The sequence below is a fragment of the Oryzias latipes genome, chromosome 5 (assembly GCF_002234675.1).
Source record: "Oryzias latipes chromosome 5, ASM223467v1".
Lineage (NCBI taxonomy): Eukaryota > Metazoa > Chordata > Actinopteri > Beloniformes > Adrianichthyidae > Oryzias > Oryzias latipes.
In genome coordinates, this window is record NC_019863.2 from 23449401 (window position 1) to 23463526 (window position 14126).

The 14126-nt window shown below is 42.1% G+C and overlaps 1 protein-coding gene across 1 annotated transcript; it reads left to right on the top strand.

Moving 5' to 3' along the window:
• Positions 1 to 8378: 8378 nt before the first annotated feature.
• Positions 8379 to 13766, top strand: LOC101172324 (F-box only protein 2-like). Its single transcript, XM_020703401.2, is given in 6 exon segments — positions 8379 to 8535; positions 9953 to 10012; positions 10529 to 10655; positions 13063 to 13155; positions 13225 to 13363; positions 13473 to 13766. Coding segments are annotated over 5 exon segments (531 nt in total). The 5' UTR covers positions 8379 to 8535; positions 9953 to 9975; the 3' UTR covers positions 13608 to 13766.
• Positions 13767 to 14126: the final 360 nt, after the last annotated feature.

The following is a 14126-nucleotide window of genomic DNA, read 5'->3' on the forward strand; positions in this document are numbered from 1 at the left end:
TTTGTGTGTGGCTGTTTTTTTAATGGAAAAAAAGTAGTGGGAGAAGTCAATGAAAGTCAATCTCAAGGTAAAAGTCAATGTTGAAAACCTGCAACAATAGTAAACTCTCATGGTTTGTCTTTCGCTTTTTAGACGACACATCTATGTCCTAGAAAACAATACAGGTTCTTTTGATTTGGGATAAAAACTGCATTTTAAAATAGATCAAAGGAGGATCAGAGTGGGTCATGGAAGAAACGTATTCTTTCTACACCTACCAATGTTCACAAGCAGTAACTTCAAAGTGGTTAAGAAAATTGTTACTTCTTGGCTTGCAGCCCTCAAGGAGAGATTTATTCTGAATGTGCTGCTACTGTGCATCAAGGTAAACCCCTTAACCCTTGTGGTATCCTAGGCACTTTAACATTGGCAGTGGGGTCATCTGGACCCCACAAGACAGTGCGCTGAACCTTTTTTCTTAAATGATTTGTGATCTTCACTGGTTTCCATGGATTACATGAAATACAAGAAACAAGAAACACAAACTCCTTAGACTCAAACTTCAAAGCGGATGATGAGGACTTCAGCACCGTCAGTGTCAGAATGTTTCTGCTGTTTTCCCAGCAGCTTCTTACTCTCCCTGCGACTGCATCTGTTTGCAGAAAGCCTCAAACTGCTGCTGCTCCAGCTCGGCCATCACTTTGTTCAAAGCATAAATCTGAGAAGGAGAAGAGGCACATTAGAGTCCTGACTGCAGATCTACCACACCGGACTCTCTGTGCACCGACGACCCGTGTTAAGCAGAATGAATGTGTCTGTCAATCAAACCATACAAGGCGGAGACACTTTTGTGATTGTCTACTCCAGGGGTCGGGAACCTTTTTGGCCAAGAGAGCCATAAATGCCACATATTTTTAAATGTAATTTCAAAAGAGCCATACAATAATGTAGTGTCTCTTTCCCACACTGAGGCACGGAGACTTAACCTCTTTTAAGGTTCTTTATTCCGATTACTGTAGACCACAACAAACGCCGTAAAATTAATTCAGCAACTCCTGAATCTCTCCTGTCGACACGAGACGAGAGAGAGCGCTTCTCCTAACTTTATATTCCCCTGCTCCCGCTCCAGCCCTCCCATTTCCCTTATTCGGCCCATAGCTGAACCCCATTGGTCCAAACTACCTAACAACAGGCTGAGTGACAGAACTGAGAGCCAATCAGATCTCTGCTTGATGCGGTCAATGAACTCCAGAACTTTTAACGCGGCCCAACAGCCAAGTCCAACTCAGTCCGCGACTATATGTTTAAAACTAAATATACAAGTGAATGTGTGCATTTGATTTAATTTCAACATTTTTAAAGTACAATAAGTCTGTGGATTCTTTTTAATAACATTGTTATTCTGTTGCTAATAAATGATGAGTATTTCTCGTGGTAGTTTTGCTGATGGTCTAGTCTGGTTGATACGTGGTGAGTTTCTGCTTCATGCAGGCGTTGAGACTTTAAACGTCATCGTAGGTCTGAATGTTCTGTAGATGTGAGACAGATTGATCACATGCAGACCTGCAGCCAAACACACACTCACACGCTGCAATGAGTGACGGGCAGCGGGTTTTACGTTTTTACAATCCCTGCGCGATTCACCTGCTGCCTGTCCCCCCAACACCTCAGCCCCCCCCCCCCCCCCCCCCCCCCTGCTTTCTCCCTCACACATCCCGTCCCCGCAACTCCGCGCTCTTTCTCAGAGACGGGAGCGCGCACTTTTAGGCATGGCAATTCACAGGTTTCCAGCTGGTATAAACTCTGTGAAATAATAGATAATAGTGACTGATAGCGCTGGCGCAGATTTTTCTCTCCAAGCACCGATACCACTGCGCGCCTCTGGCATCGCATGGCGCCCAAGAAGGACTGGACTAATGATAAAAAAAAGTATAATTAAAGATTTGTCTGCGAGCCACATGTGACCATCAAAAGAGCCATATATGGCTCGCGAGCCATAGGTTCCCGACCCCTGGTCTACTCCTTTATTCAGACATAAGCAGCAGCACCCTAACTACACCGATCAAAGTTGCTTCAGCAAATGTGACGGTGCAGTGCACACCCTTCAACACTCGGTGGGAGTATGCATCTCAACATTTTACAGTGTTGCCAGAAACTGGGCGGTTTTGGTCAATGAGTTATTTTGCTAGAGGAGACACGCCCACTTGGGAAGCCAGGCCGACGGTGGCGGAGCGCGACGCCATCTTGGTGAAATCGACGGCGCCCACATGACAATGCACTCTATAGCCTTTGGTGGCATCTAAGTAGCTTTTATATAATTTATATATATTTATGTTTATATATATTTATACATATATATACATATATAATATATATGTATATCATTTATATGTATACATCATTTGTTGTTGTTAAATAAGAGAAACAGGCAGCCTTAAAAGCTCAAACTTTAATGAAAAATGCATAGTTGCAGGACAAATATTACAAAGAATTTTTTTAAATAATTTTTAAACATGTAGAAGTTTTAGACCTCTTTGACATGTAATTTAAATTATTTAGAAAAGCCCAACAATAAGTCAATAGGAAGTCAATAATAATAATAATAATAATAATAATAATAATAATAATAATAAATGATAATAAAAATCAATAGTAATTCAATAATAATAATAAATGATAAGAATAAATCAATAATAAGTCAACAATAAGTCCTTCTTTCTCTTTCGGCTTTTCCCATCAGGGGTCGCCACAGCGAATCATCCTTTTCCACCTCACTCTATCATGAACATCTTCTACCCTAACATTAGCCAACTTCATGTCCTCTGTCAAGACATCCATATATCTCCTATTTGGCCGTCCTCTTGCCCTCCTGCCAGGCAGCTCCATCTCCAACATCCTTCTACCAATATATCCACTATCCCTCCTCTGAACATGTCCAAACCATCTCAGTCTGGCTTCTCTGACTTTGTCGCTAACACAGGCAACATGAGCCGTCCCTCTGATGTACTCGTTCCTTATCCTGTCTAACCTGGTCACTCCTAAGGAGAACCTCAACATCTTCATCTCCGCTACCTCCATCTCAGCCTCTTGTCTCTGTCTCACTGCTACCGTCTCTAACCCATAGAGCAGAGCTGGTCTCACCACTGTCTTGTACACCTTTCCTTTGAGTCTTGCTGGCACTCTTCTGTCACACAACACTCCTGACACTTTCCTCCACCCGCTCCAACCTGCCTGCACTCGCCTCTTCACCTCTTTTCCACACTCCCCATCACACTGAACTGTTGACCCCAAGTACTTAAACTCCTGCACCTTCTTCACATCAGCCCCCTGTAACCTAACGCTTCTACCTTGATCCCTCTCGTTCAGACACATGTATTCTGTCTTACTACGACTGACCTTCATGCCTCTTCTTTCCAGAGCAAACCTCCACCTCTCTAGCTGTTCCTCCACCTGCTCTCTACTCTCACTGCAAATTACAATGTCATCCGCAAACATCATTGTCCAGGGAGATTCCTGTCTTACCTCGTCTGTCAGCCTGTCCATCAGCATAGCAAACAAAAAAGGACTCAAAGCTGATCCTTGGTGTAGTCCCACCTCCACCTTGAACTCCTCTGTCTGACCTACAGCACATCTCACCACCGTCATACTTCTCTCATAAATGCCCTGAACTACTCTGACATACTTCTCTGCCACTCCAGACGACCTCATACAGTACCACAGCTCCTCCCTCGGCACCCTGTCATACGCCTTCTCTAAATCTACGAACACACAATGCAGCTCCTTCTGACCTTCTCTGTACTTTTCCATCAACATTCTCAAAGCAAAAATGGCATCAGTGGTGCTCTTACGGGGCATGAAACCATACTGCTGCTCACAAATCCCCACCTTCTTCCTAAGCCTGGCTTCCACTACTCTTTCCCACAGCTTCATTGTGTGGCTCATCAACTTTATTCCTCTATAGTTGCTGCAGTTCTGCGTGTCACCCTTGTTCTTAAAGATCGGAACCAGAACGCTTCTCCTCCATTCCTCAGGCATCTTCTCACTCTCTAAAATCCTATTGAACAACCTTGTTAGAAATTCCACTGCTGACTCTCCTAAGCACTTCCATACCTCCACAGGTAGGTCATCAGGACCAACGGCCTTTCCGCTCTTCATCCTTTTCAGAGCCTTCCTAACCTCATCCTTTCCAATCTCTGCTACTTCCTGCTCCACAACAACCACATCTTCCTCCCTTCTTTCCCTGTCATTTTCCTCGTTCATCAGCTCCTCAAAATACTCCTTCCATCTTTTCTGTACACTCTCCTGGGTTGTTAGCACCTTTCCATCTCTGTCCTTAATCACCCTTATCTGTTGCACGTCCTTCCCATCTCTGTCTCTCTGTCTGGCTAGCCTGTACAAGTCCTTCTCTCCTTCCTTTGTGTCTAACCTGTCATATAGCTCATCGTAAGCCTTCTGTTTGGCCTTTGCCACCTCTCTCTTCACTCTACGCTGCGCTTCCTTGTACTCCTGTCTATCTTCCTCAGTCCTTTCTACATCCCACTTCCTTTTAGCCAACCTCTTCCTCTGGACCCATTCCTGTACTTCCTCATTCCACCACCAAGCCTCTTTACCGTCTTTCCTCTTTCCAGATGACACACCTAGCACCTTCCTACCTGTTTCCCTGATAATCTCTGCTGTAGTTTCCCAGTCATCTGGAAGCTCATCCTGACCACCCAGGACCTGCCTCAACTTCTGCCTAAATTTCTCACAAGTTTCTTCATTCTGTAGCTTCCACCACTTGGTCTTCTTTTCTGTTTTCCCTCTCTTCTTCCTCCTGACCTCCAGAGTCATCTTACACACCACCATGCGGTGCTGTCTGGCTACACTCTCTCCTACCACCACTTTGCAGTCATTAATCTCTCTCAAATGACCTCGTCTACATAGGATGTAGTCCACCTGGGTACTCCTACCTCCACTTCTGTATGTCACTCTATGTTCCTCTCTCTTCTGGAAGTAAGTGTTGACTACAGCCATTTCTATCCTCTTTGCAAAGTCCACCACCATCTGTCCCTCCAGATTCCTTTCCTTCACACCAAACCTGCCCATCACCTCCTCATCACCTCTATTGCCCTCACCAACATGCCCATTAAAGTCTGCTCCAATAACAACTCTCTCTCCTCTGGGGAAACTCTCTATGACCTCATCCAGCTCACTCCAGAATCTCTCCTTCACTTCTAACTCACAGCCAACCTGTGGCGCATACCCACTGACTACATTCACCATCACCCCTTCAATTTCTAACTTTAGGCTCATCATCCTGTCTGAGACTCTTTTCACCTCTAGAACACTGTTTACAAACTCCCCCTTCAGGATCACTCCTACCCCGTTTCTCTTCCTATCAACACCATGATAGAACAGTTTGTATCCTCCTCCAATACTACGTGCCTTGCTGCCCTTCCACCTTGTCTCCTGCACACACAGTACATCTACCTTCCTTCTCTCCATCATGTCTGCCAGTTCTCTGCCTTTCCCTGTCATTGTGCCAACGTTAAGAGTCCCTATTCTCAAACCTATGTTCCTGCCTTTTCCCTTCTCTCTCTGGCCACGGACCCTTCTGCCTCCCCTCTTTCTTCGACCAACAGTAGTCAAATTTCCACCGACACCCTGTAGGTTAACAGCATCTGTGGCGGTCGTTGTTAACCCGGGCCTCGACCGATCCGGTATGTCTAAAGTGTTGTGGATGATTCGCATGGTTATTTTGGCAATTTTTACGCCGGATGCCCTTCCTGACGCAACCCTCTCTATTTATCCGGGCTTGGGACCGGCACAGAGGCAACTGGCTTGCAACCCCTGTGGCTAGATTAAGTCAACAATAAGTCCAAAGGTCAATAACAGATTTACCCTTAAAAAATAGAAGAAAAATAAAGAAAAACAAAAGATTTCCTAATTCATGTGAGTTATCAATTTGGTGTTACACAGATGGTATTGTGTCGGGTTTCAAGCGAACAGTCTGGCCAGTCTTATCAAAATGTGTTTCCACAAAATGTTTTGAACATAGCCAGACTGTATTACTAGTTGGTAACCACAGTGATCTTTTTTATTGCTAAGGCCCACTTTTTCCTCAAGTCTGAATCCATTGGAAACCTGCAAGAAGTGTTCAGTCACTGAGTCAGAAATGTATAAATCTATATTACTATAATAGCCTATTCCTAGTATACTGTATATAGGTTTAACAAAATAAAATGTACATTTATGTCGACAGCATGTTTGCATTTTCTGCAGCAGACAGATTATGTGTCTATATTTGATCAGCTAATGTAAGCTAAGCCGTGTAGATGTCCCCGAAATATGTCCTATCTCTGACTGGCACACTGCAGAGCAGGTATCTGGAAATATGAGTTGATTTCCAGGGATCAGCCAATGTGTGTTTAGATCCCGCCCACTTTCACTGATTGTCAGAAAACCTCATTCTGCTGAAAAAGATCATAATGAAATAAATAAGTTATTCTAAAAAACGGCAATGCGAAATAAAAACAAAGCTACTTTGAAAAATATTGATGTTGAAATCCGAGTTTTATGAAAAAAAGCCATAAAATTATAGTAATATTCAACATGATAAAAAATGAATATTTTCAAATGCTGTTTTAAAATGATAAACCGGTTTTTAAAGCAAAATAAACTAAATTTAATAATATAATGGCTAATTTAAAATCTGTGTGTACGTTTTTCACAAAAGAATGCCTCCGAATGAGCCTTCTCGTTTTCGTTTGACTCATCTGTGAAGACAGCAGTTCAGCCACGCCAGGGGGCATTCTTTTGAGCTGCACAACTTCCCTTTTATATTTCAACAGGTCAACAGGTCAGACTACCACTGGGGTTGTTTGGTCTCCTTGCTCTAGATTGTGACCAAAAGATTAAAAGATCTTTAAACAAATACAACAAAGCTTTAAATGAAACAATTCCACCACAAAGAGAAGTAGAACCCTCCAACTTGGAGTTTAACTGGGTACCCTGGTAGGTCCACACTTACCATTCTAGTCAGGGTTCCCAGTCTGTCCCTGGCACACTTCTTTTGGTTGGGAGGAATTTGCATCTACCTGGCATCTGCTGGACTCTCCAAGGGAAGGAAGTATGGTCATCTTGACTATGATGTGGGGGCTTCTCTAGAGGTGCATGGTTTGTGCCTAAGTTTGGGAGGGATGCTCAGAACTTCTGGGTGGTGGTGGGCTGCTTGTTTTGGTCAGGGGAGGCTCTTGGGTTGGTGGGGTCTTGTGCTGGATCCCAGGCATGGCCAGGGTATTGTTCTCTTTCTGGGCTGGGGCTTGCGTTTACCTAGCTTCTTGTCCCCTATATTCTGCTGCTAGGTGGCTCCTCTGACTCTTATTTAATTGGTTAGTGTTAGGTTGCGCAATGGGCGGACTCCATCGATCGGGTGCCCATTGTGTTAGGAACTGGTGGTGTAAGACCCAATATGGAGGACACCAGACTAGTTGGCAGAATATTAAAAATGTTGCCGCCGAGGCTTTTGAGAAGAATGAGAGGAGGCTCCCTCTTTAAACTCCAAGTTTTTCAGAAATTTATATCAAAATCCATATTTTACAAAGTAGCTTTGTTCACATTGCTGTTTTTAAGAATGACTTATTTATTTCATAATGAGCTTTGTTAGCAGAATGAATGTGTCTGTCAATCAAACCAGACAGGTTTTCTGTCTTATTGTAGTAATGTGATACTTATTTCAGTAATGTGACAAGAATGTCTTTCTGTTTTCGTTTGACTCTTCTGTGCAGATACCATCTCAGCCAGCCCAGGGGGCATTCCAGCTAAGATTAGAAAAAAGACTGTTGGTAGGAGTTCTTAGAAAAAGGACGTGGAGTTAAAACCTTCTGTATCTTTCTGCAGAAATACTTTTAGTTTTGTTTATAAAAACTGCACATCTTCTCTTCTAGAGAGTTCAACAGGTCAGATTGGCAAGGTTCCATACAAACGTAGACCAATAGCTTGTCGTAACGCTTTAAAGTGGCAGCCCCACTATCCGGCTATCCTGCAGAGGGCCAACAACTAACTGAGAAACTTCTTTATTACGAAACCGACCAGTATGCCAACTCGATAATATGCAGCCGCCAAGGCTTTTGAGAAGAATGAGAGGAGGCTCCCTCATTAAACATCAAGTTGGAGGGTTCTACTTCTCTTTGTGGTGGAAATGTTTCATTTAACACTTGTGCTATTCTTTGACATTGGGATTGAGGTCTTCTAGACCCCGCGAGAGAGTGCGCTGAATTTTTCTATTCCATGATTTGTGATCTTCACTGGTGTCCATGGATGACATGAAATCCACTCCACCTTTATCCACCTTTGTCATGGTAGGGAGAACACGTCAATGGTCATCTTGACCCCATAGGATAGCACAAGGGTTAAATCTTAACAAACAGTTGCAAAGATTTTTTTGGTCACAAAGTAGAGCAAGGAGACCAAACAACCGCAGTGGCAGTCTGAACTGTTGAAATCTCCAGAAGAGAAGATGGACAGTTCTTGGTAATCAAAATGCCCCCTGGTCTGGCTGAGCTGCTTTCTTCACAGGTGAGTGAAACTAAAACGAGAAGGCTCATTCTGAAATATTCTTGTCAAATTATTAAAATAGGACACCAGAAGAAAAGGGCTGCTTTCCATCACATTTCTCAATCTTTTCTTTGAAATGTTACTTGGTGCATACCTGAGTGAACACTATGCTAAATCTTTCAACACTGGAATTACACAACACCCTTTATCCATTTTTTGCAAACTGAGGACCAGTTGTGGACCTTCTTCCCATTCTAGTTGGTTCCTAACATTACATGTTTCCCCTTATGGATGCTTGGCTGATTTAATACATTTGGACTATCTGAAGAAACACAGAAACTGACTGTTGGACATCCTAACATTACACAACATTTCACAAACAAGCAGGAAACGACATGCCTTTATTTGCATCGTCCAATCAGGTTTCCTTCCAAAGCACTTAAAAGGAGTCAGTGTAGAAACTGACTGCATCTGTGCCAGAACTTGTTCAACAAGCCCGTCAACCAGAAGACTGTCTTTGTACCAGAAACAGTAGAGGGTAAGTCTGTCTTTATTATATGTTATCAGTATTCTTAAAATATTCATTCTGAACCATTTCTAAATAATATTTATTGGAATATTATTGTATACTGAATACTATTGATGAATTTACATACAAGTAAAGTAAAAATAAAATACTGTCATCTTGTTTATTGAGGCCAGATGATTAAATTCCTGCGGAAAACGCCTATCATTAATGATTTGTTGAAAGTACTGCTTTGAAAAACATTCAGGTTATAAATTGTGACATGGTAAAGAAAAGACTCAGTGATGCTGACTATCAGTAAATCTGAGACAAACCATGATTTACCCTCTGAAATCAGTTAAAATGAGGAGCTGGGTGGGTGGTACACCCCACTAAAACTTGTTTCTTGTGGGGGGCATCAATCTCCAATCTTCACCGCATGGCTACCGCACAGCTACTGGGCCCATCGTCTCTCAGTTTTAACTGCGCTTTTGACATGTAAGACCCTTTGATGGGAGGAGTCTGGGACATCACATCTAGCAAACAGGAGATATCCACTTAGTGCCCTACGCCGAATTTTAACGGTGCCTTTAATTACCCACATCCCCTACCCTACCACACTATACACTCCATCATACACACACACGTTACACAAGGTAGGTGGGACCACTGATCTTCTGTCCCCTAACACATCCCTTATGGGGTGAACAGGGCCTTCAACAGCGATGGCTGTGTCCCTTGGGTTATGGCTTCCCTATGGCTTGGGTGATGTTCAAGTCCCCAGAATTTTTCTTAGTAATGCTTTGTTTCAACAGCTGAACTGACAAATGTGCAGATGTACTTGAAATCATTTTGAAAAACTGAGATCATATCTAACAAAAAATTTCATGCGGCAAAAGTCCAGTCATGTGCATTTTTTTATTTCCTGTACAGATTTTTACAAACCTGCTGACATAATGCCCAGAAACCTTCTGAAGAACCCCTGCGGTGAAGGTAGAATTGTGGAAAACTGTTTCATTATCTACTTCAAATAAAATGAAGACTTGGACTTGAGCACAATGTTCTTTTATTTTTTAACCCTAATGACTTCATTGTCAAGTTCAATAAAATTGGTGTTCTCACAATTTGCTATTGTTTCATTGGTGGGGATGCAAAAACACAATTGATTGTTACTGAGACTTGACTTGAATTTAAAGTTAAAGATTTTAGACTTCATTCAATTTGTGGCCAAATACTTGAGACTTAACTTGCACTTACAGAGACAGGCTTGAAAGCATCTCATACACATAATGTAAAAGGCTTTGGAAAAAAAAAAATCCAAAGTTATGATCCATCCATCGTTATTCTTCCTCTCATCTGGGACCGGGTCACAAGGACAGCAGTCTAGGAAAAGATACCTAGTCTTCCCTCTTCAACTTCCTCTAGCTCCTCTGAAGTAATCCCGGAGTATTTCTAGGTCATTCAGTCATTCTTTGTTGATCAAATTTTCATTGTGGATTTATGTCTTAGAGGGCCTGGAATTTTGGAAGGTGACAGAAAATGGAGGGGACGGATGGATGGTGGACGACATGCCAGAGAACTGCGGTCAAGACTTCCCCTTTAAAAATGTGAAGAAGTATTTTGCAACCTCTTATGAGTAAGTTCATGGATAAAGGTATTGGGGTTCTTTTTGCTGACCTAAGTGAAGCTTTAGTCACAACTGCGGATAGGGGCTGTCTGTTGGCGACAAATAGTGCAGCGAACACTTAAAAAAACACATAAGGGTGAGAAAGTGTGAAGTAGGCAAGATGCAGGCACATCTTATAGATTTTTCTTTTTTGGCCTTCCCCCCAAATCCTGTGGACTGCTCAAGAAGCCTGTTAGGACTGTTCAAATTACAGTTGCCTGCTCTTTGCACGCAGCCTGACTATTAAGCTACGTTCACACCGCCCTCAACAATGCACAATCGTGCGACCATTTCCAATCAAAAGTCTATGACGTGCATAAATGCATGTCCCTGGCTTCTGTGTACAAAAATCTCACATTCACGTGTAACTATGCCCTTTTCTTTGACCATTCTTGGGCTCTCTATACAAAATGTGTGACCAATGAACGTGCATTGAAAGGTAAACTAAGCTTAGCCTTAACCAAGGAAGGACTCTAATTTGGTAGGATGGATGACATCTCCCTTTCCTTCAACTGTCTGAAACTGTTTAAAAATTGATCATGGAATAGTAATGGATAATTGCGGTTTGTGCCCAACTGCAATTATAAGAAATCAAGTCTTTCATATATTGGATTACAGCTGTTAATGTAAAAACCTAAAGAAAGATTTGCAAGATTTGCACTTTACTATTTCACACCAAGCTTCTTCCAAATGTAGGTGGTGGACATGGTCCATAGCTGTGTTCAAGACACCTAGGTTTAGAGTGTTCTTGAATGCTTGTCGAATGCCAGATGTGTCAGTCGCTTTAGAAAGGAGACAATTTGACAATCAGAGCGTACTTTTTGTGGGTATCCTATGGGCATTTACGTTTCACCCGCACACCCCATACGAACAGCATTTTGTCAGTAAGGGGTGTGCGGGTATTTGCACCTTTCTTGCAACTGGAGTGTGGTGTAAGGGCACCATATTACAGCATCACTAGTATGTCATACAAATACTTTTTGATACATTTACCATATCCACTACAATGGCACACTCCATTTTTATGATGTCTATAGAAAACACCTTTCCGTCATTATTTTAGACAGAATAACAATTCTTGCTGTGCTGCTTTTTTTTATTTTGTTTTTGCTTACCCTATTTTTTCATGATTTTTTTTTTTTATTCAAGTTCAAGTTATTAACTGACCAATCAGATGCCTCAATAAAATAATGAGGGCCCGTTGGCCCCCACCTCGCACATTCGAAATTAAATTAACTGACAGGTTCCCCCGAGCCCGCTTTTAGTGGAAGACATGTGGACTTCCAATATGCTCACAAGCTGATTTACAACAGTGGTTCCCATAGAAACGATGAACTCAGACCGACTCGGACTAAACACTGCTTACTAACTTAGTCTGGCTACAAATGGTGGCGTCTGCATCATGGGAAAATGGCGACTTAATTGACTTCATTTCATTGGAGGCGGAAGTATGCCGTTTACTATAGGTGTATGGGTGACGTCACACCAGTGACGTGCGGTGAGGTTAATGACTGATGAGGCACTGACGTCATCAGTCAGATTTACAAACATATGAACCATACTGAGTAACTTATTCACCATTTGATTGACAACAGTTAACGTGTTTTGTTTAAAATATCATTTCAACATGTTTTTTTTTTCATATACAAAGTGCAGCATAGAAAAAAGCACAAACCTTATTATCGTCTTACCTTTACTTGTAAATAAAGTCCATACGCCGCTCCTTCTGAAGAAAATGACTTACCGCTTGCTATCACTTTTTCTAGTATTTTTTAGCATCATAATCTCAGGGCTCACTGGCGCCCCCTAACATGAGGCCGAGAACTGCTGGAATCACCCAGCGGCTTTTTCGCCGGTGTTTAGCGCTCAGCAAAAGAAACACGTCCCTCACATACAGTTATTTATAAAAACAAACACTGTACATCATATACATCTGCTAAATTATGTAAACTCAGCTCATATAGTACAAGTGATTGAACCGACATACAGAGAGACAGCAGTACCGTCTGACTGCATTGGTATTGCGCAATCCAAGGTGAGGCTCAGCGGGCTGGTGCCTCATCGCACGTCACTTCTTAGTATCTGAACGGCAAATTCAGCGATTTTGAAAAGAAAAAACACCCAAAAATGGTGCATTTAAATGGAAAATGACTGAAAAGCACAAATTACTGATTAAATATAATAATTGAATTTATTTTTTCTCTTTTCTTCCCATAATGACAGGTGAGCCTCACCTGCCTCTCCTGACTGCACGTCACTGCGTCACACTCAACCAGTCCAGTTATCTTTTACAGTCAATAAAAGTATCTCAAGTTAATGGCTATAATGGCAATAATTTCTGTTTTCCTTGTAAAGATGTCAAACATATGTTCTCCAGATTGTGTTTGAAGAGGCAAGTGATCGATCTGTTGGCTGAAGGTTACTTGTCAGATGAACTGGACGCTCAGCCAGTGGTCAAAGTGGAAGACTGGTAAGATTCAGGCAGATGATTTCTGCCAGGCTGAAAACTGCTGTTGACTAAAGTGAATTGGTCCTGCAGGTAATGCAGCAGAACGGACTGCGGCTGTGAGTACCAGTTGACCGTGTGCTTGCTAGATGAAAACCGCAAGGTCATACAGAAGTTCCAACCGGAGGAGTTGATCATTGACCCTAATGAGGACGGGGGCTCCTGGAAGAGGGTATTTAAAAAGACTGCAGTTTTCTTATGGAGGAATAACAAGTGACACTTTTCTAAGTACGTAAAAAACAACTGTAACTTAGTCCTTTCTTTCTCTTTTTAAAATCCAGATTGAGCATACATTTCCTGCATATGGCTCTGGAATGCGCTTTATCTCCTTTGAACATGGAGGTAAAGACACCAAGTGGTGGAAGGGTTGGTATGGAGTTCGGGTGACTGAGAGCTCCGTTACCATCAACCTGTGAAGTGGTACAATCCGGAAATACAGAAAAGAAAGAATAGCGTCCGAGCTACAGCTGGGAGGCAGGAAAAGAAGATTCGCCCTAAAACTGTGATAACAACAGAAAAGTTGTTTATCATTTAATAAAGAAGTACATTTGACAATAAAGAGCAAAGTAAATAAAGATTTGTGTGTGGCTTGTTTTTTAATGGAAAAAAGCAACAAGAGAAGTCCAAGTGACTTATTGCCAATGTAAGAGTCAAGGTTAAAAGGCTGCAACAATCATAAACCCAAAAGCTACGTACACCCCGGCCTCAGTTCTCACTACTTTAAAACTCACTTTTATTATTATTTTATAGTATTACTAGGAAAAATATGTTTCATGTTATGTATGACACCTTCCCGTCCCCCATTCCCTTCTTAACTGGCATTTTCCGCAAGAGAAAAATTATGATGTTCATGTTATTTTGGACTTGGTTGAGATAGTCCAAATAGTTTTTGGACCTGTTTACCCTGGTCAAATTCTTTTTCTTGGTCCTTTACA